The sequence below is a fragment of the Panthera tigris genome, chromosome D4 (genome assembly GCF_018350195.1).
Source record: "Panthera tigris isolate Pti1 chromosome D4, P.tigris_Pti1_mat1.1, whole genome shotgun sequence".
Taxonomy (NCBI): Eukaryota; Metazoa; Chordata; class Mammalia; order Carnivora; family Felidae; genus Panthera; species Panthera tigris.
Genome location: NC_056672.1, coordinates 28,522,205 through 28,549,207, shown reverse-complemented (window position 1 = coordinate 28,549,207; position 27,003 = coordinate 28,522,205). Strand labels below are relative to the sequence as shown.

Sequence of the window (27,003 nt, the reverse complement as noted above, 5' to 3'; positions counted from 1 at the left end):
TGGCTAGAGAGCATTTTGAGGTGAGCAGTTGTGTGAGGGAAGGTAAGGGGTGGTGGGAAGATATTTCTGGAGAATATGCTCATTTAGTTTGACTAAAGCAAGGAGCACATATGGTGGGGCATTTGTGGATGTTAAATTTGAGTGTGTTGGGATTATCCAATGGCAGGGGTGAATATATTTTGCGGGTGTATGCAAAGGGGAGAGAGTGAGTACAAGTTGTTGAGTGGGTCAGTGGCATGATTAGCAATTAATCTGGGGAAGATATGGCTGGAAGTCTAGACTTGGAAGGCAGCTGAAATATTGGGAAAAGCCATTGAGGGTGGGGAGTGAGGAAAGCACTGAGCTGAGCTGGAGCATTGGAGGGGAGTGGAGAGAGACCCCAGGGAAGTCTTGAGTGTGGATTGGGTGAGAAAGGGCAGTGAGGTTCTCAAAGAGAAGGTTCTAGCAATTGAGAGTAGGGCCATGCCATTCAAAAACAAAGCAAAACAAAACCCCAAAACAGAATTCCAAAGCAGAAGCTGGTTTTAGAGGCTGGGGATGGATGAGAAGGTGATTCCAACATTTTGGAAATGTTAAACTTGTTATGTTGGAGCGCTATCCAGTTGGAGGTGTTGTTCAGCCTGCTGTTGGATGGGCTGTGTGGGATTAGGGCAAGAAATCCTGCCTCACGGTTTGGCCACTGGATTTTGGCACCTTTGCCCTGAGGCAGAGAGGAAGAGGGGAAGAAAATCAGGACTGGATTTAACAGAACATGCAGGACTTCAGAGCATGTTTTGGGGAGCAGTGGAGTTGGGCTTGGAGTCCTGCTGTGCTATTCAATTTCTGTGAGGATTTGGGCAATTGATGGAATATCTCTGAGCCTCAGTTTTCCCACTTAATAAGATGGAGACCACTGTTTTTCTTCAACCTCAGAACGTTGTGTAAGGATGAATTGAGTTCATTAAACAGGTACCAATATCGTCATTACTTTGTTAGGCTGAAGATTATTATTATTTTTGTTATAAGCTGGTATGTCTTTCTATTTTGCCTTTCAATCCATAGTAGTTACCCATGTGCACTCATACATTCCCAGGCATGTATTTCAGGATGGAACGTTATAAGAGCAACGTTGCACCATCAGGTCGATTACAGGAAATCTCCTATACTGCTCATGTGGTATCCAGAAAAGTTGCTTTAAAATTTTTTTTTTTAATGTTTATTTTTGAGAGAGAGGAAGAGCACAAGCAGGAGAGGAACAGAGAGAGAGGGACACAGACTTCAAAGCAGGCTCCAGGCTCTGAGCTGTCAGCACAGAGCCCAATGTGGGGCTTGAACCCACAAACTGTGAGAGCATGACTTGAGCCAAAGTTGTACACTTAACCGAGTGAGCCACCCAGGTGCCCCAATAGCACTTAAAAAAATTTTTTTTTTCAATGTTTTTATTTTTGAGAGAAAGAGATACAGAGCACGAGTGGGGGAGGGGCAGAGAGAGGGAGACACAGAACCCAAAGCAGGCTCCAGGCTCTGAGCTGGCAGCACAGAGCCTGATACGGGCCTCGAACCCACAAACCCTGAGATCATGACCTGAGCCAAAGTTGGACGCTCAACCAACTGAGCTACCCAGGTGCCCCATAAAAGTTGCTTTTATATATGGGGTTCTCTTGGTTGTTTGATGGAAAAAAATAATAAGGAACTTCAGTTTTAATTTTGGAATTACAGATCAGTTAACATGTTTATTTTCAAATTTGCAGAGTTTATGATATTGAATTTTTCAAACTTTATCAGATTTATTTTATATTTCTTAAATTATCTTCTCCTTATTACCAGAGAGTGAACTGTAACTTCCTTTCCATACGAGAAGCACAGCCAGTCACAGAGAATCCTATTTGTCTGCTTTTGACTGGCAGGAACACAAGCGAAGGTTGGGGTTTGCGACTTTTGAATGCTGTTCCGGTTAGCATCTCTTCTTCAACGAATTTCTTTTTCTTTTTCTTTTTTTTGCTCTAAGCATTTGTGTCAAAGTTTTTTTTTTTTTTTTTTTGTAATGTTTATTTTTGAAGCGGGGGAGGGGGGGGGAGAGGGGCGGAGAGAGAAAGAGGGAGACACAGAATCCCAAGCAGGCTCCAGGCTCCAAGCTGTCAGCACAGAGCTTGATGTGGGGCTTGAACTCACAGACCCCGAGATCATGACCTGAGCCGAAGTCAGTTAACCGACTGAGCCCCTCAGGCGCCCTTTCAACAAACTTCCGATGTGACCCTTGGATATCCCTGTGTGGGTGAACAGTTGGTCATTTACCTCAGAATCAATCAATAACAGGTCTTATTACGTTCCACTGCAGTGATAAGGAGTAAATAGTAATCTGTCTTCCTTTCTCTTCAGGTGGGTGTTCTGAAAATGAGCTCTTTCATTTGGTTCTTTTGCTTGCTGTCTGCTGTCCTGTTGACGTCAGGAAGAAATGCTCTGGAGAGTTCTTCCCTGAGAGGGGTGTTGGCTCCAATCCTGGTCTCTCGGGCTGTGCTACAGAAATGTTGCTAAAGGCGGCTTTCCCTGATCATCATAAATCACAAACTTTATGGCTGCGAAATGGCACATCCATTCTAGAAGTCATGTGCAAATTTGAAACACAATGCTAATATTTAATCCAAATGTCTAAGGCTTTTAAAATACTGGCCAAATTTAGCCTATCCTTTTAAGGAGTTCCTATTATATGAATTAAAGCAATGTAGCTTTTTCAAATTTTCAGGGAGGTTTACAGTGCTAGTGAAAGCAGATACTTTTCAAGTTGATTTTTGTTCCCCAACCTCCAAAAAGAGAACTCTTGTGTGTCTAGGCCTTTAAAAAGGAACAATTCACAAGGACTCAAACCCTGACAGGATGCTTCCCACCCTTGAATTACTTAGACTGCAAGGCCAACAATTTGAATAAAAATGGAGTGCATCTGAAGGTATTTCAAATGCAATACTATCCCCATTAAGACTCTTCAAATGCAAACTTTTGAGCACTTTCTTTTGTTGCCAGTTACCTGTGACACAGTTCTGCACTGGCTGACTTCTCAAAAGCTGCAGGCAAAACTGGTTTAGAGGTCATGGTTGCCCCTCCCCCATCATCAACTAACATTTACTCAGTGGATGCCTGTGGGGCTTGCTTGAGAACATCATGGCTGCCGTTTGGCTACTGTGAACCAGGTGCATTGGTGGATTAACCCTCGTCCTTACAAAATGTAGAAGCAGAAACAATCCATCAGGGAATTGAGGCACCTTGATAAATACTCGGAAGGAGAGACAGAATTTGGACTCCGGTGTCTCTGGTGCAGTGTTCTTGCCAGGACCCACCTTGGTTCTTAGCGTGGGTGTATTATTTCCAAGGAAAATTAGGGATGGGAATGGAATGATACCAATTCTTGCTTACTCACCTATATATGCCAGGCTCTATTCTAAGCCTGTATCAATTCATTGGCCCTCGCTTCCCCCATATATTACCAAGTAGATGTACTTAATTTTCATTTTTACAGATGAACCAAAGGTTAGAGATGCTAAGTGACTTTCCTTGGCTTGCTTAGCCTGTGACAGAGCCAGGACTTGGACTCCAGTAATCTAGAGTCCTAACCTGTGTGATGAGGTTTTGGGGTGACGGTGGGGTTCGGAGCTGACGGTTAAGAAAGAATTCTTGAAGAAGTCTTTGGTGCAAAAAAGGTGATTTTATTAAAGCATGAGGACAGGACCTGTGGGCAGAAAGCTGCACTAAGGCTGTGAAGAGTGGCTTTTTATATACTTTGGGGCTGGGGGAGGTTATGTCAAAAGGGAAGTTTCCAAAGAGATTTTCATATGCTAAAGACTCACAGATTACTGGAGGCCTAGCTATTGTCAGGCCAAGGTTGTTTTTCCCACTAGCAAAGTGTTAACATTGAGTCCAGTAGGGAGTTCCTGGAGAAACTTTTACTCTGCCTGCCTCAAGTATCTGTCAATGGGCTGTAGGTTATATGGAGATTCAATTTTATCTGCCATTTTCTTCCTTCCTTTGTTCCCCCACATCACTATGGAGGAGAGGGTGGTGTTGGGGTTCCAGGAAAGGGAGTCTATAGGTTTCTGGAGATTTAGGCTATTGATAAAATTGCCTTTTTCTTGTAATTGACTAAGAGATTTGTAAACTGATGGAGACTCTGACCAGTCCAGCCATCTGTTTTCTGTCCTTTCCTTTGTTGTTGGGCAGCCAGGATTGCCTGAGGAATGTCACACATATCCCACCTGGGGAGGGCAGGGATAATGCTACTTGGTGCTTGCCCCTCAGCTTGACTTATGCTCCCTCATCATGTGGAGTTAAAGCCCATGATGTGTTCCCTTTCCCTCTGTGATAACTTGCATTTAGGAAAAGCTTCGTTGGCAGATCAAATGACTAGCTCGGTCACAACTGATGACCCCATCTCTGCATGATCAGTGCCCAACTGAGTCCTCTGGGTGGGGTGGAGGGTGGAGCTCAGCCTAGAGGTTTACAGCTTGCTTAGGGCAACCCATTTTTTCACCTTTTGGCTTGATTCTCTTTCTCCACTGATCGTAAGGCATAGTTGGACTCTGGAAGGCTTTTTTTGACAGAGTTGTATTATGGTTTCCCCACAACCTTGCAGCCTCATTTGCTGCCTGATTCTGGCCCCAGTGAACTGCAGATTGGGAACTGATGTAAGAAAGAGCCTGGTGGTGTGTTAAAGGGTAGTTGGTTCCGTGCCCTCCTGTTCACAACAGCTGGCACGAAAGTTGCTTCTACACCAGGCTAGGCTTCTGGCCTCTGCTGGGCTCTTCTGGAATCCGTCTAGAATTCTGGTTTGGGGAACACAGTTGATTCACTTTCCAAGTCCTAGTTAAAGTGTCCGGGCAGAGGCATGGGCCGCCTCACTAGAAGCCAAGGCCCACATCTGCTGTCCATCTCAAAGGCGGGTGACACTGCTCTCTCCTTGTGGCCATCAGAATACACAGTGAGGGCTCTTTGTCATCTATCCTTTTGGGGCCTTTGAGGAATGATGACTGATCAGAAGGCAGACATTTCTTGTTTCAAGAGGGTTTCTGAAAACTTGGGAGAAAATAAGCTCCATGTGTTGTTCAGCTAATTAGTTCCTTGAGGGTATTTCTGAGGACGTTTCTCCTCTGTCAGAGTTGCAGGAGCCCTGCATGCTTCTGGCTTTTCATTGGGCTGTGGAAATGTGTTCCCTCAGGGACATCTTGCAGCTCTTCTGAGGGCCCCTCCTGTGGTGTGTTGGGAGAAGCCCGACTGAGCATTTGTCCTGCCTGGCTTATCATCCCTGAGCGGAATAATGCAGGGGACAAACACGAGTCAGGGTAACTTTGTGTGCTAAGACAAAACGCAAAGAACACCCAGTGATAGGATATGAACTTGTTTGTAATTACTATCAACGCGGCAGTCTGGGAACTCATTCTCCTGAATCCTGATTCTACCTCAGAATCACTTTCCTATGCCTTTATAAAAGACTTTCTTAAACACCAGGCGTCACCAGGGGAAACCCTGCCACAAGAAGACCTAAGAAAGTTGTAAAGTACCTGAATTTTGAGTTTGAGGGGCCTAGAACATTATATCTCCATATATTTTGTTTTCATGTTTCACAAGCAACTGGAGGATAGTTGGGAAAGGGTCCTTCTCGTTAGAACAGAGGAGGGACCCTCAATGGCGTAAAGAGGAGAAAGGGAAAGGTAACCACCCAACCTTGCAGGGAGTTGGAGCCAGAGAGGTGGCCAGTTACCTGCACTGGTTTGGCAGGGAACATGGCCATTTCAGTGCCAGGTGTAGCACATGTCCCCAGAGTGTTATATGGCGCACCTGACACCCATTACAGAAAGGTGGTGCCACCCGCTGTGACCCAGAGCAGGAGCTTAACACTCGGGAACCAGTAAGGAACCAGGCTGGTGGTCTTGACCATTCCAGAGCACTTACTGTTTCTTGTTTGTCTCACTCACTTGAATATAAGCTCTATGAGGGCAGTGGTCTCATCTGTCTTGCTCCACACTGTACCCCCAGCACTCAGAACATCTCCTGGGGGCATGATAAATATTGTGAAATGAATGGACACTCACACGAGCCTCTAGGAAGCCTTGGAGTCTGACTCTTCTTCCCCCATACTGCTGGATGAGGTACCTGAGCACGTGGGACATAGGCCGAAGTGTGAAATAGGCCTTTCCCATGCCTACCTCAGGTGCCTCGTCCCTCTGCCCCAGGCTTCCAGGCCTCTGTGGAGCTGTCCCCATAGGCCTGCCCCTCTGGAGACCGTGCCAGTGGCTTTCCCCGGCATTGTAAGGCGTGGAATGACCTTGAAAGTCCATTGCTCCTATACTCATTCCTTCAGGCTCAGGTTTCTGCTCTCCTGGGTGTATGCCATTCATTCATGCAGCAAGTGTTTATTGAGGGCCTACTATGTGCTGGAAGCCAGGACACAATGGAGGAAAACATACCCCTGTCGTCCTCCTCACAGGAGTGAAGGATAAACCATCCATGTTAACATGATGGGGGATGAAGCCTGGGGGCTCTCTGACACCCCCGCTTCACCTCCCTCAGCAGGTGCAGATCCCTAATGAGGGCTCCCTTGAGAGAGCAACCAAGATAATTAACATTTTTTCTTACTACTACATGCCAAAGGCTGTGCTAAGCCCTTTGCGTGCCTCATCTCATGGAATCCTCTAGCACCGCACAAGGTATCACTGCCCTCAGTGGGCTCATGCACCAAAGGAGGCACAGAGAGGAAAGCGACTTGCAGAGGTGAGATGTGAGCTGGGTCTCTGTTAGAGAGCTCAGGTTCCTTTCCACAGCCTGTTTGCCTGCCTGAATTCATAGTGACTTTAGAAGGAGCAGCAGTGAGGGCCAGTGGGGCTAGGGAGGGAGGTATATTTGGGTTGGTGGCCCTGCCAAGCCCCTCTCGTTCCACCCAGAATCTGGCTGCCTTCTTTCTCCAGCAGCATCGGCTTCACCGTTGAGGTGAGAGAAAGATTATGTGGGGAGAGGACCCAACGCCCGGACCACGGGCTACAGCTGTGGGTCTGACAGATCCCTCGGTCTTTGACTTATGAACGAGGAGCGACACGGTGGGAAGGGTGGCAGTGGGCAGAGGGCTGATGGGATGAGACACCATCCCCAGGTGGGCAGGTGAATGACATTGAGGCAGCACTAGAGGTGGGCTTGCTGGGAAGCCGGAGTTACCTTCTGGAGATGGTCAGGCCAGGTCAGGCCAGGCCAGGCGTTTTGGGTGGCACGGTTCCCAGTGTTGGCTCAGGTTTGTCCGTCCAGCCAGAGAAATGTGAGTTCTGTTTAGAGAAAACAAATTTGCAGGAGTTGAAGCAGGGGCTCCTGGGACCACCGGTTCCCAGGCAAGTGCTCCTGGCAGCCTCAGTGAGGGCCGCCACTGTGCCCCTTGTCACCCACTCTCAGCTGTTTGGCGGTGTCTTCAACGCTCCTACTTGCCCTCCCCACATGCAATCTCTTCTCTTGGACTGTGCATTTTCTCCAAAACTTTTCCCTCTTCTCAGTGTTCCTGCTCAACACTGGGCTAGAACAACCTGCCTCTTACTTCATTCTAACAAACTAGGCTGCATTTTGCCCAAGCCACTCCGCTTCTGGAATTCTGCAATTACGGACTTACAGGTACCTTGAAAATAAAGTAGAAACTCCAGATTTTCCACTTCCTGCAGCTTCTCACCTCTGCTCTGCTTCTCTGGTTCAGACAAGCCTGTTGCTGTCTGGGTGTGAGCTTCCTTCTCTATAAAATGAGGTGATGCGACCAGTCAATATTTTCTTTCAGGAGCTTTACAGCTCTAAAATCATAGCATCCCTTGTCTTTGCTCATATCTAAGGCTCCCCGCCCCTCCCCACAACCCCCCCCCCCCCAGAAGTTTCCCTTGCCTGCTGTACCTCTCAGCAGATTCATTCTGCATTAAACCTGTGCTTATGGGAGGTAAAGATTGGTTTTGGGGGGAAGTGAGAAAGATCAGTCTTTTTAATATATAAAGCACAGATATACACTATATTTGTAGTATTCAAATTAAAATTTCATGGAGGAGTATGATTAGGAAAAAAAGCTAAAAAGCCTTCCTAGGGGCCATTAAAAAACGGTTGAGAAACATGGATGTAACCACAAACGTGTGCTGGGAAACTTGATAGGTACTGGACAGATGAATAATCCAGGGAGATGACCGTTCTTCTTGTTTTTTTTTTTTTTTTCTCCCAAACCATGTGTCTTCCTTCCTGCCTTCTAAATCCTACTAATACCCATTTCCAATGGGTTTATAGGTGCATTAGCATATTCTGGTGGCCATGGCTTATATTTTTGTGGCTTTTCTTTCCTCTAGCTATGGAATTGCTGGCTCTACCAACGTGACAGGTGACCAAGTGAAGAAGCTGGATGTCCTCTCCAATGACCTGGTTATTAACATGTTAAAGTCATCCTTTGCCACCTGTGTTCTTGTGTCAGAAGAAGATAAGCATGCCATTATAGTAGAGCCCGAAAAAAGGGTGGGTCTGCATTTCTACTGTTGAGGGGTTCAATGTAACCATTTTCTTCCTAGCTTTATAAATGGCTCCACTTGTTCAGCCAAGCTGGATTCCTAGGAATCCTATCTTCTTCTCAAACCATCAGTCATCATTCACAGACTGCACCTCACTTCCGTATCTGAAATTTACTGTCTACCCCATAGTTCATGCCAATACCACCCCACCACTGAACTCATACATTGGAGAGACTCTTATGTACTCCTACTCATCCCCAACCCTAAATTTTTGTTGTCATGTTCAAGGCTCTTCAAAGTCTGGCTTCTGTTAACTACCTCTTTCACTTCATCTCCACCCACCAAATAGCCAACCTTCACACTCACCTTTCTTGCCAATTTAAACTGCTCAGGTCGCCTGGGTGGCTCAGTCAGTTAAGTGTCTGACTCTTGATTTCAGCTTAGGTCATGATCTCACGGTTTGTGGGATCAAGCCCCGTGTGGGGCTCCATGCTGACAGCATGGGGCCTGCTTGGGATTCTCTCTCTCTCTCTCTCTCTCTCTCTCTCTCTGCCTCTCTCTCTCTCTCTCTGCCCTTCTCCCACTTGTGCACTCTGTCTCAAAATAAATACACTTTAAAAAATTGCTTTCAATTCCTATCACTGATTTATGAATTATAATCTATTTGGATCCCATTGATTTGATTGCTTCTTGAAGGCATTGATGGGTTATATTCTTTTATGTATCCCAGCATCTTGCCTGGCAGCTTGTAGGGGCTCAACAATAAATTGTTGTTGAAGAAGTGAATGAAAGAGTATAGCCAGTTTTTGAAGAACAGCAATCATGATTTAAAAAAAACCTTTTGAGATGTGATGTGCACTTATATGGGCTTTCTGCCTTTCCCTGTTTGAGATGAACTGGGGACAGGAAGGAGTAGCATTAGAAAAAAGCAATTGGAGGATTAATTTAAAGATGTTGCCTGCTACCCAGTTTTGACCTTTATAAGAGGGGTGGGAAGCCATATCGGATTAACTTGTTTTACATCATTCCTAAAATACCACATCATGTCAGATTCAAAGTTCATGTTTTTCTCTGCTGGGCTTCTCAAGGTACTTGGCAGTTTTAGGCATGTGGATTGAATTTTGTGTTTAATATCCTCTATCAGTTACCTCAAACTTCCCTGACTGTAACATGCCTTGATAATAGGCATGTTTCTGTTTTCCAGATGACAGCTTCCTCTGCATCAGCCAGGGTGATTTGTTAAGAGCAATAGGTCAGGGAATCAGAGAAACCTCTTAATTTGATGCAGAACATTTAAAAACCACATCTTAAAGTGGTGGATTTGGAGATGGAAAATCCCCAGTGGTGTACTGGTAAACTCTCTCCCTCTCTCTCTCTCTCTCTTTTTAAAAAAAACTTTTTTTTTTAACCTTTATTTATTATTGAGAGACAGAGTGTGAACAGGGGAGGGGCAGAGAGAGAGGGAGACACAGAATCAGAATCAGAAGCAGGCTCCAGGCTCTGAGCTGTCAGCATAGAGCCTGACGTGGGGCTTGAACTCATAAACCATAAACCGCAAGATCATGACCCGAGCCGAAGTTGGACGCTTAACTGACGGAGCCACCCAGGCGCCCCTCTCTCTCTCTTAAAAAAAAAAACAAAAATCTCTGATGTGTAGCACATGCCAATTTCAACTGTGTCAATACTCCCATAGTTTATTTCAAGCTACCAACATGACATCACTGAAAGCACAGTTGGGAAGAGATGTGCACCATTAGCTCTTGGGCACCCATAGGGACCAGCTCCAGCACACCGCTGAAAATCCAGTTCAAAGGGTGACATTTTGATAGTCCAACTACCACAGAGAGTTATGCCCTTTGGGAATCACAGTAGGGATATTGCTGAGAGCTCTGTGTGCTATAACCTCAAGTATCATTATTTATCTGCACGAGAAGATTTTTTACAGATCTTAATTCTGTCTTTGCTTCACCTAAGGAATTGTTACGTTTTTTTCCCCTTATGAATAAAGAAAAATAAGTGACTAACCTTGTTTCTTTTTTTCCTCTGGCTGCCAGGAAACTCAAACCAAAATCATGATCCATCTGTATCAACGGTGTAGGAATTTTTGACTTATTTATCTGTATTTCATCATTTTCATCTAGACCTGTTATTCTCTGTTTTCTTTGCCTAATGATCTTTTGGGATGTATACTTTGTTGTTGTTGTTTTCATTCTGTATGCCACCTTATCCCTTACATGACAGAGGATAAATGACTCACATTTCTTGAACTTTCCCCTAGAGTCCCTTGTTTTATCCCCTTAGTGTATTCTTGTTGTTTTGCTATAATTTTAAAAGTAAAGTTGTATTTCCTTTTTCTCTGCTCAGGGTAAATATGTGGTCTGTTTTGATCCCCTCGATGGATCTTCCAATATTGACTGCCTTGTGTCCATTGGAACAATTTTTGGCATCTATAAAAAGGTAACATGTAATATGTCAAGCCCCTTGTTTGAGATAAAAAGAAAAGTTAAGGTTGAGCACCCAGTACTATTTCTCTATGGGTGGAGCTGTCAGAATGTATATCATGGAAACTGGGAGGCTTGAAATGGGTTTGTATCTCAAGTTCCCACTTTTCCAGCATTAACGTCTTGATGATGATCCATTAAGTCGTTTAAAAGAAAATATAGGAAAACATGGGTGGGTGGGAAGAGAAAGCTATTTCTCTCTTTTAGCTATATCTTGCTTTCTTTTATGAAGGAAAATGAGAATAAAAATAAGGATCAATATAGATTTGTCACAGTGATCATACTATGTGAACTGAGAATTATATATACAACAATAAAGTAATAGTTATGTCAAAATTGTCCTTTAAACACCCTGAATCAGGAGTTTGCAAACCATGACTCCCAGGGGCCAAATCCAGCTCATTGCCTGATTTGTATGGCCAGTGAGAAGAAAATGTCCCTTTGCATTTTTATTTTATTTAAAAAAATTTTTTTAAGTTTATTTATTTATTTTGAGAGAGACAGAGATAGCACGAGTGGGGGAGGGGCAGCGAGAGAGGGAAAGAGAATCACAAGCAGGCTCTGCACTGCCAGCACAGAGCCCAATGTGGGGCTCGAACCCACAAAGCTGTGAGATCATGACCTGAGCTGAAACCAAGAACCAGACCCTTAACAGACTGAGCCACCCAGGCACCCTAGCCCCTTTTGCATTTTTAAATGGCTGAAAAAAAAAATTAAACACTCATTTTGTGACCCATGACATTCATATAAAATTTAGTTTTCACTGTCCATAAATAAAGTTTTAATGGCGTACGGTCAACTCGTTTGCTCACATATTGCCCTTGGCTGATTTTGAGCTGCACCAGCAAGGTAAAGTAGTTGTGATGGCGATTGTGATGGTGAAGCCTAGAATGTTTACCCTCTGTCCCTCTGTGGAGGGTTTGCTGCACACTGGTGCAGCATGGGGCCCCAGACTCCTGGCCTGGGTCTCTCGCTTATGTGAACTGGGTGGGTAACTCTACCTCCAGAGCCTCTCTTTCCTTCTTTTTCGGTGTGTGTGTGTGTGTGTGTGTGTGTGTGTGTGTGTAATAACTCAAGTACACAGACTGGTAAAAAATAGAATGGGTCCCCATTGCCCATCATAAACATTATGAAATCTAAAGTATGTCATCTTGACTTCTGCCCCTCTTGTTTATTTTAGAAATAAAACTTCAGTAAAGCCTGAGCCCAATCCTTCATCTCAGTGGATGAGGCAGCTTCATTCAGCTGACCTCTGAGTTTCCTCCCAGCTTTCCTGTTCGGGAGACAGAGGGAGGCCACAGCTTGACAGGCGGGACCACAGTTTGCACCTTATTTCTCAGAGTGATTTGTCTGGTGTTGCACATAATCTCCTTTTGAACACATGGAAAGTAGGACCACCGTGGGATGGTTTTCTTTCATCATTGGTGTGGATTTTGGTTTTCTGTCTTGGCTGAGAGGCAGATCCACATCAAAATCAGTTTGGGTAATAGAGGATTCTAATGCTCATAACAAAAAGGCAAAGGCAACAACTCAGTTATTTTCTAAGTCATACCATGAAACATACATTCCTATTATAGACATGGAGGGAGGTAATTTTTACTTATCAAGTATCGAATCCACAGTAGAGCAAGAGAGGTTTCTAGCAAAATTCTTCCTATGATGGTAGACTCCTTCCTGGTTAATGACTTCACCAAAACTAAAGGAGTGTTGATGTTTGCCAGCCAAAGTCTCTATCTCAAAACCCTAAATAAAGACTCTTTTAAGGAAAGAAAAAATCCCTAGAAAACTGAGAGCCAGAAAACTAGCTATCAACCAAAAAAAAAAAAAAAAAAAAAAAAAAAAAAAAAAAATATATATATATATCAAAGCAGCTTGCAACAGCAGCTTGATGAATGCTAAAACTCAACAACAGGTCTCCATGCTCTTAATAAACCTGAAGTGGCTCTCTTAAAAGCCAAAAAAAAAAAAAAAGAAAAAAAAGAAAAGATGAGTGTGACACCTGCCTTTATGTTATTTCAATTTTCAAACATCTTATTGATTCTTTGAAACCATTTGAGAGCTTGGGGTGGGGGGTAAACATCCATGTGTCTGATGCTTCAAGTGACACATTTACTGCTGTAAATGTGAGCTGTCAGCCCAGAGCCTGATGCGGGGCTCGAACTCACCAACTGTAAGATCATGACCTGAGCCGAAGTCGGACATTTAACCAACTGAGCCACCTAGGTGCCCCTCATTTGGCCTTTTAAAGCTTCAGAAAATAAGGTTGTTTTTGTTTTACATGTTTGGAAATGGCTTTCCTGCCCTGCCCTGTCCTCCTTTCCTTAAAAAAAAATGTTTTTAAGCTAAACGTGTTTCATATGAGATGATTTTGGAAATATCCAGTACCCACAACTAAATGTAGTTTCACAAGTGCTCGGGCAGTTTCAGAATCCAATTCAAGTCCTTTAACTGAGCACAGGGAGACTTATTAATTAATAGCCATATGGAATGCAGCTTCCTAACACTGACACTTACCAGTTCTATAGGACCTTGGGCAAAGTAACTAACTCTCTGTACCTCTTGTTTCCTTATCTGTAAAGGGGAGGTACTGAAACTTAAAAATAATGCCCCCAAAATAGTATCTGGCACAAAAAAAGTGTTTGATAAATGTTAGCTATTAATATTACTTGGTTTGTATGTGAACATTCAATGGAAAGTATCAGAACTCAAACTAAAGAACGGAATGAAAAAAGGGAGGGAGTGAGGGAGGGAAGGAAGGAAAGTAGAAGAAAATTATTGGTTCTCATAAGTAGAAAGCCCAGTGGATAGATTTGCTTCAGGTGCAGCTGCATTCAAGGACTCAGACCATGCAACCAGGAGACGCTTCCTCTCCATCTCTACTGCGCTCCTCCTCTCTGGTGGCAAAACAGCACCTAGCAAATCCAGGCTCACACCCATCCCTCTCAATTAAGTCGAGCAGAAGATGGAAGCCTCTTTTCCAACAATTGCAATAAGAATGTCATCTCATTGGGTCTGATTGGCTTGGCTTTGATCACCTGGCCATCCCTCAACTAATCACTATGGCTTGAGGCGATGATTTTGTTGGTCAGGCCAGGGTCATGTGCCCCCCCCCCCCCCCCCGAGAGCTGAGGGCCCGGGAGTATGTTAAGGAGATTAACAGTGAGTGCAGTTATCATCAGAAGGATTGTGGTTGCTGACCAGGCAAAACCTACCCATGTTCACTAGTGATTATAAACTCCTTGAGAGGGCAGGGGCTTTGTTTTATCTATTTTTTGTAGGCTAGGTTGTCTAGTGTAATAGTAGATGAACAATATTGGCTGAGTTATGGGGGACTCTCAAATGCCTGTGAGCCCTTCTGAGGAGGATTTGGCTGCCCCTCTGAGGGAAGACCAGATAAGTGACAAGATAGCATAGCTCCACTCTTGCCTGATATTCTCTTCCACTGCCTTAAGTCTCCAGACTCCATGATGTCTTCCTCATGAGGTGGTGTGGAGTAAAACAAACCCATACCTGCAGCAGGTGGGGGCCTGGGATAGGTAGTGAAAGGTAGGGTCTAGAGACTTTCTCTAATTTTGCCTAGGGCTCATCGGTGGGTCAGTGAGCATCTGCATGGGAATGTGATGGATCCCTCGGAACAAAGGCCTTCACTGCTGGGGTTTGAAGGAGGGAACCCATGCATTAGAAAGATCAGGCTAGGAAAGAATTCCTCCTAATCCATGATTCCATGGCATTATTTTCTCTGAGTGTGTGGATCATAGACAACATGACCATTTCTTATTCTATGGAAGTCAGAGGGTAAGTTTTTCAGGTGGTGACATTTCAGGAAAAGCTGTTTACTCTTGCACTGTTGGCACAGGCAGGCACAGATGGTTCTGGGTGAGATGGGTCTTTGAGGGACTTTTCTTACTGGAGAACTGATTATTTCAAGACTTTAGTGGCTCCCAGTCAACTCATTCGTTTACATATTGCTGTTACCTGATTTCTCACTGCATTGGCAGGGTTAAGTAGTTGTGATAGAGGATAATTGGAGGACTGAGTCCTCCCCTATGTCACTGGCTTTGAAGAAAGCTGGTTCTTTTTTTCAGGTTGGACACTGGCAAAATTTGGAGTTTGGGAAAACAACTCAAAATCTTGATAGCGTGTTTGGTCTGTGTTTAGATGCAATGCACTGCTCTATGAACACAAACCAAACTAAATCAAATAACATGACCCAATCCAGCCAAAAAACCAACAAACCGCCTTAGTGAAAACCATTTATTAGACACAGGAGTGGGAATGAGGGGAAAAAGGAGAAAAAATGGCTTTTGGACTCTTCCTTTTTTATAAACTACAGTGCAAGAGTCATGTATGGTGCACAGTAAAATGCAGATTCCCCCTTAGAAAGTCTGGCTTAGTAAGCTTAGGCTGCATCCCCAGAATACACATTTAAAAAAAAATTTTTTTTTAACATTTATTTATTTTTGAGACAGAGAGAGACAGAGCATGAACAGGGGAGGGGCAGAGAGAGAGGGAGACACAGAATCTGAAACAGGCTCCAGGCTCTGAGTAGTCAGCACAGAACCCAACGCGGGGCTCGAACCCACATACCACGAGATCATGACCTGAGCCGAAGTCGGACGCTTAACCGACTGAGCCACCCAGGCGCCCCCAGAATACACATTTTTAATAGGTGTACTGAGTGATTCTGATGCAGATGGCCTCTGGGCCACAGTGTCAAAGTTACAGGGAAAAATTACCAGGGATGTTTTTGCTGGGATGACTTCCATCTCCGGCATTGTGATACAGGTGTGTGTACTTATTTTCAGCTACTGGAATCTCTGATTGGGGAAGGAATAAATGAAATTGGCAGAAATTGCTCATTTTTTATTCTGTTTGAATCCAAGTAGAGAGTATTTGAGCTGAAAGATTTGTTTGGGGCTGTTTTGAGGACTGAAGAAGCCAATCAGGTGTTAATAAAGAAGATCCCCTTAAGGCGTCCCCTTCCTTAGTATCAAACTATGGTCACATGACCCGGTGGGCTATGTTTTTAATGAAAAATGAAAAGATTAGGGTGCATGTAATGTTCTAAGTGTGAGTATTGCTTTATTAAATTTGTGTAGTCGCGTGTGCATGTGCACGTGTGTTGGTACTGGTTTGTGGTGTGAGTGTATTTTTTTACTGTGGGATGTGGTCAACAAAATGGAAAGCAACTGCCCTATCCTGGAATGACTCTGGAGAGATCTTCTAAATTCCCGTATTTCTGAGAATTGCTTGGATGTGTGAGGCAATAGGCCACACTGCCCACTAAGGCACGCGCAGCAACTGGCCAAAGCCCACAAAATTGATTTCCTCGCCAGACTAACAGTCCTGCAGCCCAGCCTTAATATGTTTAAATAAAGATGGAGTAGGCAGGTGAAAGACATTGATGCCTGTAATAAGATTAAATTAGTGGGAGCTGGCAAGGAGGCATGCTTTTTTTCGAAAGTGATAATGGAGAAATGAGGGAATATCAAATTAGTAAAATTGGAGGAGGCCCCTGCCTGGAAGAAGGATCCAGATGCAGGAAATCTGCAGTATGGGGGGAAGGCTGCTGTGGTAATGTAATCAGGATATTACTGATGTGTGGAGGAAGGCCCTTCTAGGAAGATGCCCTGTTGTATTAGGAGAGTACCTTGATAATGCATCTTGCTAATGATTGAACTGGAAAAAGGAAACATAAAACAAAACAAAAACATGTTGTGTTTTCTTTCTTATCCCAGAGTTCAGCTGATGAGCCTTCTGAGAAGGACGCTTTGCAGCCAGGCAGGAAACTGGTGGCTGCCGGCTATGCCCTGTATGGCAGTGCCACCATGTTGGTCCTGGCCATGGCGAATGGCGTCAACTGCTTCATGCTGGACCCGGTGAGAGACACTGTGTGAAGTTAGGTGCTTGGCTGGTGACTGCAAATGTCTGTTATTTGTGTGGGAGGGTGAAGGGGGGGGGTATGTAGAGGTGGGAAATGAGGCCCACAGTGGGGCAGAGACGATGGAGTGGGGAAAGAGTGAGGGAGATGGAGGGGGCACTGTGTATATCGTGAGAAGCCTACTGAGGTGAGAAATAATATTTGTCCAGAGCATAAGCAGGGGACTTTGTTCCAAGATTAATTCTTTAGAACAGACATTACCAAATGGATTCAAATGTCCACCAAGTCCAGGCAGGCCACGTAAGTGAATGCAGTGTGCTGGGGAAAGAAGACTGGGGCAATGGTGGGGAATGGGGAAAGCTAGCTGGAGAGGTCTAGCAATTGTTACTATTTGGGAATAGGGGCCCAGTCTTGCCAAGGCTTCCAATGTTTCAAGAAACACTGGATTTAAAAAACGTACGTGCTAGCCAACTAAAACACATTTATGGACCAGATAGGGCCTGTAGATGGTCTGTTTGCCACTGAGTATCTCCGTTAACTAGCTTGTTTTGCAGAGGTGAATGGGTGTCCCAATGCAGTGGCTTACATTTCTTCAAAAATAGCTACCGAATTCATTTGATGTTGTGCTCATGCATGCACACCTTCTGTGAACCCTTGCAGTTTTGATAAGGCTTTGAAAAACTCAAGGAAGAGAACTTAAAGAAGGAAATGAAGATAATTCCTCCTTCCACCTTATAGAGAAAAGCTACCTTACAAATAGGAGTCCAAGGTGGCGTGAAAATATTAACAGTTTTAATTTGTTGGTAATTCCTTCCACATGCCTGTTGATTAGAATTATCTCTTTATTCAGGTAGATGACGGTTTCAACAAAGCAGGTGAATTGGGGAAAGAAATCTCTTTAAATATCTGGCCAACTTAAAACCTACTGTTGAATGTAGAATTCAGTAGGTTGGCACGTTCATTGTGCATTCGATACAGTGCCCCAAAGGGAAAAGAACTGGGCTTATAAATACCTTTTAGTTTTCGACGGGTCCTCCTATGACAGTAACGAAACTTCATCTATTTGGTGCTTTTTGTTGACGCACTGAACACAAGGTATAGATGCCTGGCTGGCACCTGGCGGGAGACAGTTTGTTCCTGGTGAGGCCCTGGACTCTGTGCATGGCAGATGGTATAAATGAGAACGTAGGCTGCCTTGGCCCCCTACAATCTTGCACAACTGGACTTTGCCTCCTTGGAAGAACCGGTGCTTAATAGATAAACGAGGCTAAGGGAACAATACCAGATTAAGCCTCCAAATGAGGTGACCTCAGGGGAAAATAGTGGCAGAACCAGAGCAAAGTTCACCCGGAGCCCAGCGGACAGTTTCTGGAATCACTGATGTTTGCAGATTTACTGTTTTGCCAGAGATGTACTGCTTCCCCCAGACATTCTTCTGGTGACTTCTCTGTTACCTTTGAGTTGGTGGACGTGTAGAAAAAATGAAATCTTTTCTTGTTTCCAGATCGTAGACCGGTGTTTCTGGGAGTAAGTTTCTGTGTATTTGATAGTCTTTTGCCATCCTGAGACCTAATGGCCCCTCGGTGTCTGGAAGAATGGTGCACGCCTGCTGTAATGGTCCCCTGCTGGGGACACCATCTCATTAACCCACTGCTCTCTGGTGCCTGCGGGGCGAACCTCGGACCCCCTTAGCGCTTTCTTTTCATTTTGGCTGATGGTTTCTGCTAAAAATACTGAGACAGCTCTCTCTGAGTTTCCAGCAGGCTTTAACTTTCAGAAGGCTTTTTAGTCTCTTGTCTGCACTTGCAAGAGACTTTGCTCCTTCATGTCTCGCATGCTCTGGCCAGGTACCAGGGCAGGGCATCTGGAAGCATGGCTTCATGAGCTCTCGGCACCTGTTGTGTGATGGATTTGTTTTCAAGACTTTTTTCTTTTTTTTTTAAAATGCTTTTAAAAAAATGTTTATTTATTTTGAGAGAAAGAGAGAGAGAGAGAGAGAGGGAGGGAAGGGGAAGGGCAGAGAGAGAGGGAGAAAGAATCCTAAATAGGCTCTATGCTCTCCATGCAGAGCCCAACTCGGGGCTCAATCCCATGAACATGAGATCCTGACCTGAGTTGAGATCAAGAGCCAGTCACTCACTGACTGAGTCACTCAGGCGCCCCTCAAGAATTCTTTTCTAAATATAGTTATTTATTTATTTAGTTTTCTGATTATAAAAGAATGTTTCTACATAACTGTGGTCAGAATTTTTGGGAAAAAAAAAGCATAAAAGGAAAAAAGAAGAATCACTCACAATGAAGCCTTCCAATGACCACTGTTAATTCCAGTCTCTTTTTCTCCTTTTCCTCATCCTTCCTGTTCTCCTTCCATTCTGCCTTCCCTTCCTCCGTCTATTCCTCTCTCTCTAGGTCAGACACACTCCCTGTCTGCAGGAACCACTCTCTGCTGGGGGGGAGGTAAATGGCTGGAGACAGGTGTATTGATACCTCCTTTCTTCCCTCTCACCTCCATGGAACAGCCCCCTCCCCACAGGACAGGTCTTCAAGCACCCTCTTCTCAGGACATGTAGGAGCCCCAAACAACCCTCAGTCCAGAGCAGTAGGAGTTAGGTGACACTTTCCTTCCAGATTGCCATCTCCTCTAAAGTACCTCAGCCCTAAAGGCATCAACTTAGCACTGGGACTTGGTGGCAGGACTGAGTTCTGAGAAACACTTTGCAGACCCCATCTCCTCACTGACCTCCCCTCTGGTAACCATCAGTTTGTTCTTTGTAGTTAAGAGTTTGGTTCTTGGTTTGTCTTTCTCTCTCTCTTCTTTTTTCCTTTGCTCATTTGTTTTGTTTATTAAATTCCACATATGAGTGGACACACAATTCTTAATCTCCCTCAGGTTTTGCTGCTGTTTTACCTATTTCTGCCCTCCCTGTTTTTGTATGGTTTCTCTCTTGTTTTACTGAAACCATTTGAAAGCAAACCCAAAAATTTTGATCCCCTAACAACATCTGCAGCAGCCTCTTCTCTTCTTTCCTTTTCGCCCACTGACTCTTCCCTTGTCCTGTTCGCCATTACTGAAGTGGCAGGCTGGGGACATAGTGTCCCAGCTCCAGGAGAAGCATCCTGTGCCCCCCAGCCTCAGGACCCCCAGCCCAGCTCAGCCCAGCTCAGCCCAGCTCAGCCCAGCCCAGCCCAGCCCAGCCCTCACACAAGCCTGGAGGAGGCAGCTCATCACCTCTCCCTCTCCTTCCTGTTTCCAGGCCATTGGAGAGTTCATTTTGGTGGACAGGGACGTGAAAATCAAAAAGAAAGGAAATATCTTCAGCCTCAATGAGGGCTATGCCAAGGAATTCGACCCTGCTGTCACTGAGTATGTCCAGAGGAAGAAGTTCCCCCCGGTAAGTGAGGGCTCTGGGCAAGGGCCCGTGAGTTATGCACAGATCTGTTGGTTCATGATTTAGCCTGGAGGCTAAAGGTGGCAGGGATCACAGGGCCTTGGATTCCACTGTGCACTGACCCCATGATGAAATTCCCACCTAGTCCTGGGCACTGGAGCCCCTGCCCTCAGAAGTCAAAGTCCGAGGGTCCGTATCAGCCTTAGCTACTTTCTCTTGGCAGAAGAAAATTAGGATAATAAAGTCGCCGGATGAATGAGTTCGTTCATGGCAGTGAAACATTTCACTTCTGTAGTCCCTGATCTCAGATGGCACAGAATGTGGTTCTCGTACCCAGGTGCCCACCTTGTGGTGTCCAATGGATTTCTATCCACCATCTCAAGATTAAGAGTGTCCATCTTGGCATCTTTCTGAAGAGGTTACAAATTACCAAATACAAAGAGAAGGAATGGCTGTTTATAAAGTTGGTTCTATGCAGGAATATCCAGTTTTGTCATACTCCTACTTAAATGCCACTGAGGAGGAAGCCCAGATACTGTTTGGCATTCAGGGCCTCAGAGCTGGCCCCAGGCTCTCTTTCCAGCTTTACTATCTCTCTTTCCACCTTACCCTGGATTCCCCTCCCACCCCTGAAGCCTGCACACACGCACTGCACCAGGGTCCTCCCCAGGCCCCTGGTGGACAGCATTTGCATTTGCCTTCTCTGTGTTGCCATACTTTGCTTGGGCGGTTCCCTTCCCCCCTTGCCCAGCTCCTTAGCTTGGCAAAATCCTTCTCAGCCTGCAATGTCCCGGTAAAACGTATGATTTTGTGATGGCCATCCCAACCCCATAACCAGAATCAACCCATCCCCGGTTGGGGCTTCTGCAGGTAATTTGACCTATTGTGAGATGTGTAAGAATGGGGCTATTCATTTCTGCTCCTTGGGAACAGGATATTCATCACATTGCCTATCACAGCCCCAAATAAGCGCCTCGTAGGTGTTCATTAAATGACTGTTGAATCAGATGAGCATAGAGGACACAGAACTCATTTTCTTTGCGGCAACCCTAATTATTGTTAATCTTAACCTTGCAGGACAACACAGCGCCCTATGGCGCCAGGTACGTGGGCTCCATGGTGGCTGATGTCCACCGCACCCTGGTCTATGGAGGGATCTTTCTGTACCCAGCTAACAAGAAGAGCCCCAATGGAAAGGTAAACAAATCCCCTGAAAGGTGATTGAGAGGCACTGGAGTTCCTTTGCAGCCCAGGGAATTTGACTTCGGAAGAAAGAAAGATGACAGTAGCTATTATATTGCCATTGTGCTCCGCAGTAGGATGCTAAGGATATGTGTGGCATCTTCTTTCCTAGATTAGAGGTTGTCCTCATTAAAGCCAGGTGATATCAGCTCAAAATGGTCTCTTGAGAGCCCTTCCATTGCTAAAGATAAGTAATAGTGTTATGGTGAGGACAGGTGCTTCCAGTGGGTGCGTGGTTTGGCCTGGGAAAAATGAATGCCATTCGTAATGTGAAATGAAACAGTTCAGCTTCATTGCCAAGGCAGAAAAATCGAATATGTATCCAAGTAGAGGTTTCCTTTGATTGTTTTCAAGAGGCATAAAATAGAAATAACTAATGAGCTGACATTGGCTGCTTGGAAAATGAAACCTTCCTAGGGAAAGAAAGACTCTCTGGGGAAACCTAGAGCTTTCAGGGAAGCTGTTACCACTGACTGCACTGGTCTAATGCCCACAGAGTCCCGAAGCCATGGGGTGAGCTGTGCTTGCTTAACACTGGCTGAGGGATGCCCCGCTTTTCTTCTACACAGTGACAGTGTGTTTCCTTCCCAAATATTGTCCCTTTGTTTTCCCCGATAGACAGACTGTCTTTTTTTTTTTTTTTAATGCAAGAAAAGGAATGGGAACAATAATCCCCTTAGGATAGTTAGAAGTGTATATGTTCCAGATATGTTCAGATCTCTGTTTACAGCTGGTGGTGTCCAGTTTGCTGAAGGCATTCTTATTTGCTTAAAACAGCGCCCTTGCCACAGCCACGTCAGGCATCTCAGCCTGTGTGATTAGCCTGCTCCATAGCACTTTTCTTTAATGCCTCAAAAAATTGTTTCTGAACACAGATATTGAGGTGCCTCCTTTTTTCCCCTCAATTTTGCAAATCTGGCCATGACACCTGTATGGAAATAGAGTCAGGAAACACCTGCAAAAAGCTGTCTGCTCAATAGGCAGACTGCATGAAAATGAACACAATAAAAAAGTTAATATTTAAAAGTAAATGCCAAGATGTATAACATACTAAATCCCAACCCTGAAGCCTTTGGAGAATTGTAAAAGGAACGTGCACAGCGTTGCAAACAATATCATACTGTTTGGAGGAGCCAGTCTGCTTTCCAGATGTCTGCAGCCAGACACTACCATGGATGTTTAATGCTTTCAGAATAGGCAAAGCTCCATCCAAAACACACACCGAGTCACTCATTAGGTCCAGTCTCCGTGCTATAAAGAGAAGGGAACCATCAGTTCTGCCAAAATGTCATTCAGTCCTGAGTCCAGGTGGTCTGTCTCCCATTTGCATCAGGCCATCTATTGCTGGCTCTGGCTCTGGCTTGATGAATGGCTTAATTTAACCAAATGGTTAAGTTAACCATTTGGTCTTAGAGGCAGCCTTGGGGGTGGGGGCTATTACAACCTTATAGAAGGAAAGGGAGAGTTACATGTTACCTTGGAAACTCCCACTAGCTCTGTATTAGTTTGGTATAGAACAAATCCCTTTTCTATGTAATATTCTGGTGTGAGGGCGCTGCTCTTGGCTCTTTTTTTCAGTTGAGACTGCTATACGAATGTAACCCAATGGCCTACGTCATGGAGAAGGCTGGAGGATTGGCTACCACTGGCAAGGAAGCTGTACTGGACATTGTTCCCACTGAGATCCACCAGAGGGCGCCAATCATCTTGGGGTCGCCTGAAGACGTGAAGGAGTTCCTGGAGATCTATAAGAAGCACGCTGCCAAATGAAGAAGTGGCCTTGCCCACACCAGAAAGAAGTGCCATTTACCTGGACCTTTTATCCCACACGGTGCTACCCCTTTCTGACTGCGCATCATACATTCCTAAACAGCAGAAATAAAAAGCATGCATAGTTTCACTGTCAAATGCTGTGTAGTGCTTGGTGCTGCCTTACTATCTCAGTAATGCTATGGATGGCATGTTTTGAGTGGATAGGAGAGAAATAAACGTCTTCTTTCTATTTCTAAAAAAAGAGTCGTCCTTGCTTTGTGTCAAACAATAGTAGTAGTGATAATAATAACAATAACAGTGAATGCATAGAAATTAGATAGCTGATTTAATCTTCACAACAACCTTACCAACTAGGCACCATCTATAAATGACCCATTTCACAGGTGATGGAATGAACAGAGAGGTGAAGTAATTTGCCCAAGGTCTCCAACCGGTGCGCGGCAGCGCTGGGATACAAACCCAGGTACTCTGGCCACTGAACTTAGAGTTAATGTGTCCCTTGTTCTTTGTGTTGCCCGTTCAGGTCTGAGTGCGCAGAACTAACCTGAGCAGAGAGAGCTGTTTATGCCTTCCTGGGAACTGGACAGGTGAAAAGTTAGGGGGCCACCCATCTATGACCTAACCTTCTGAGTCTAAAGGCTTATGTTGCCACTCAGTAGTGACTTTTCAATAAAAACATAGCACTCTATTGAACAACAAAGCCTAATAATTCCTAAGGTCTAATTACCTTAAGTAAAAAGATTCATCATAAAATGTAATTTAAGGAAATACAATTTATTGCAAGCAAGTCTATTTCTCACTAGGCTCACTGTATAAACAGTGTCTCCCTTAGCTGACCCTGGACTAGAATTCCCAGATCATGGCAAGTTATATGTTAAAAAACATCTGTGGGCTTTCTTGAGCTCTAGATTTAAACAGATATGTTAATATATAATAAATGTTATTTGCTATATTAATCCATAATTATATTGATACAGTAAAATATTTTATCAAACATATTTACCATATTAAAACATTTAATATTTTAAATACTTAATATATTTAATGTATTAATAAAATATAGATATGTAATAGATAAATATATATATATTTTTACTTGTAAGTTTAAATATGTGTCTGTAAATCCTGCTCTTTTCCCTCCAAATAATCCCTGCCAATTTCATGTTTTCCAACAAGGAACTTAGTTTGAGTTTAAGCATTGGGTCCGCTTTTGTCCACTGACTAGACCCAAAGCTAGTATTTTTCCCACTCCAGCTGTGGCTGGACCTCTCAGGGAAGTCTCCTGAACTCACAAAGCACCTTTTGATTTTTAACCTTGTAGCTTAGGTCTTGTAACTTCTGGTTCTCGAAGCACTGAGGGAGATGTGGTGGTCTGGGAGCCATTTCTTACTATAAAGACAGCTAGATGGGAGATAATAGTCTCCTACCCCGCTGCCGTGAGGAAGCCAAGCAAAATCACAAAAAGATACCTTCTCCCTGTTTTTGTTTTACGTTCTGTATGGTGTCTTTCGATGGGGCCGTTGGCTTATTTAACTAAGAGTTTTCATCTGGTGCCTGTTTTCTGCTATGGATGCATCGAGTCTTTCTCTTTTTCTCTGAGAAAGGAAGACAGACCCAGAATCAGCAGCATGAACAGTGATTCTCCTCTGATGATCCATGGAATCTCAAAGTTGGATTTGACCTTGGAAACCCTGAGATGCCCTTCACGGATAAGGGCGAAGGGATGGTGTTTGTGGTGCATTATGTAGAGACTTGGCAGGAACTCAGGTCTGCTGGTTCTCAGGCTCCACATGTCATGCTGTCCCTAAAATGGGAGCTCTCTCCTACTAATCAAAACACATAATGTTCTCTTTTCAAAGGAAAGCATCCCTTTTAACCACTCAAATATTTGACTGCTAGGAATTTTCTGTTAGGTTCTTCAGTAACATCATTAGCAGGATTGGTAGAGGTCCCCACGCCTCCCTGCTGCCACCTACAGGTCTGACTTTGGTACTTAGAGTTTCCATAGCCTTACTCCTCATGTTCCAAGTTGAAACCATTCCTGGAGTTAAGCTTAAATTCTAAATATTTTAAAGTAAATCAATAGAGAAGTTTCTCCACAATGACATACTTGCTGCTTTGTGTCTTTCACCCAAAGCTAAGTCCAGTTCGACTTGAAGCACCTATCTGCCATGGTTTGCCACCATGCTGTGCTACTGGGCTTTCGACAGGACACCCTGTGACTGACCAGGAAAAGAGTAGAAACTGAGGATGAAAATCACTGTTTCTCAAAATTCTCAGAGCGACTGTGGTCCCCAGCTTCAGAATTGGAAATAATTTCAAGATTACTATAGCAGGTTGAATGGTGTCCCTCTGCCCACCCCCCTCAAAAAAAAAAAAAAAAACCCACATGTCCACATCCAAACCTCTGGAACCTGTGAATATGAACTTATTTAGGAAGAGGGTCTTTGCAGATTTAATTAAGGGACTTGAGATAAGATCATCCTGAATTACCTGGGTGGGTCCAAAATCCAATGAAATGTGTTTTTAGAAGAGACACACAGAGAATGCAATGTGAAGATGGAAGCAGAGACTAGAGTCTCCACAAGCCAAAGAAACCAAAGAATGCCCATAGCCACCAGAAGCTGGAGAAGCCAAAGAAGGATTCATCCCTAGATGAAGCACCCAACACAATGAAATACTTAGATATAAATCTATCAAAATATGTATAAGATCTACAAAACTCTGAAGCATGAAAGTTCAAAGATGAACTTGAGGGAGAGTTATTCTATGTTCATGGATAGAAAGACTCAATATTGTCAAAATGTCAGTTCTTCCCAACTTGATTTATAGATTCAGTGCAATCCCAACCAATTTCCCAGCAAGTTACTTTATGGATACTGACAAACTGATTCTAAAGTTTATATGGAGAGGCAAAAGACCCAGAATAGCTGACACAATTTTGAAGGAGAAGAACACAGCTGGAGGACTGATGCTACCGACTTTAAGATGTACTATAAATCTATAGCAATTAAGACTGTGTGGTATTGGTAAAAGAATAAACAAATAGACCAATGAAACAGGATAGAGAGCCCACAAGCAGAACCCCATAAATATAGTCAACTGATATTTGATAAAGACAATGCAATGGAGCAAAGATAGTCTCTTGAACAAATGGTGCTGGAACAACCAGACATCCACATGCACAAAATGAATCCAGACACAGAACTTACAGCCCTCACAAAAATTAAACTCAATATAAATACAAATATAAATGTGAAACTCCTAGAAGGTAATATAGGAGAAAACCTAGATGAGCTTGGTTGTGGCAATGACTTTTTAGATATGACACCAAAGACATGGTCCATGAAAGAAATGATTGATAGGCTGGACTTCATTAAGATAAAAAGCTTCTTTGGGAAAGACAGTGTCAAGAGGATAAGACAGGTCACAGACTGGGAGAAAATATTTGAAAAAGACATATCTGATAAAGGACTGTTATCCAAAATATATGAAGAACTCTCTAAAAATTCAACAATAAGAAAACAGCTGATTAAAAAATGAGCCACAGACCTTAACAGATACCTCATCAAAGAAGATATATGGATGGCAAAATGGCAAATAAGCATATGGGAAGATGTCATCAGGGAAAGGCAAATTAAAGCAACACCCCTACATACCTTTTAGAATGGCCAAAATCCAGAACACTGACATCACCAAATGCTGACGAGGATGTGGAGCAACGGGGACCTCCCATCCATTGC

General features: G+C 44.0%; 1 protein-coding gene and 1 long non-coding RNA gene across 2 annotated transcripts in view; both read left to right on the top strand.

Moving 5' to 3' along the window:
- FBP1 (fructose-bisphosphatase 1) overlaps window positions 1-23,395 on the top strand; it is a 28,001-nt gene extending 4,606 nt beyond the window's left edge. Inside the window, exons 2-7 of the mRNA XM_007089007.3 lie at window positions 8,319-8,481; window positions 10,839-10,931; window positions 16,714-16,854; window positions 20,111-20,248; window positions 21,323-21,442; window positions 23,066-23,395. Of these exons, the coding sequence (XP_007089069.1) occupies window positions 8,319-8,481; window positions 10,839-10,931; window positions 16,714-16,854; window positions 20,111-20,248; window positions 21,323-21,442; window positions 23,066-23,257 (847 nt within the window). The 3' untranslated portion in view covers window positions 23,258-23,395. The remainder of the gene's footprint in view (window positions 1-8,318; window positions 8,482-10,838; window positions 10,932-16,713; window positions 16,855-20,110; window positions 20,249-21,322; window positions 21,443-23,065) is intronic.
- On the top strand, window positions 1,810-2,926 carry LOC122233152. Its single transcript, XR_006210632.1, has 2 exons — window positions 1,810-1,932; window positions 2,359-2,926. It is a non-coding gene; the product is annotated as an uncharacterized LOC122233152 (long non-coding RNA).
- Window positions 23,396-27,003: the final 3,608 nt, after the last annotated feature.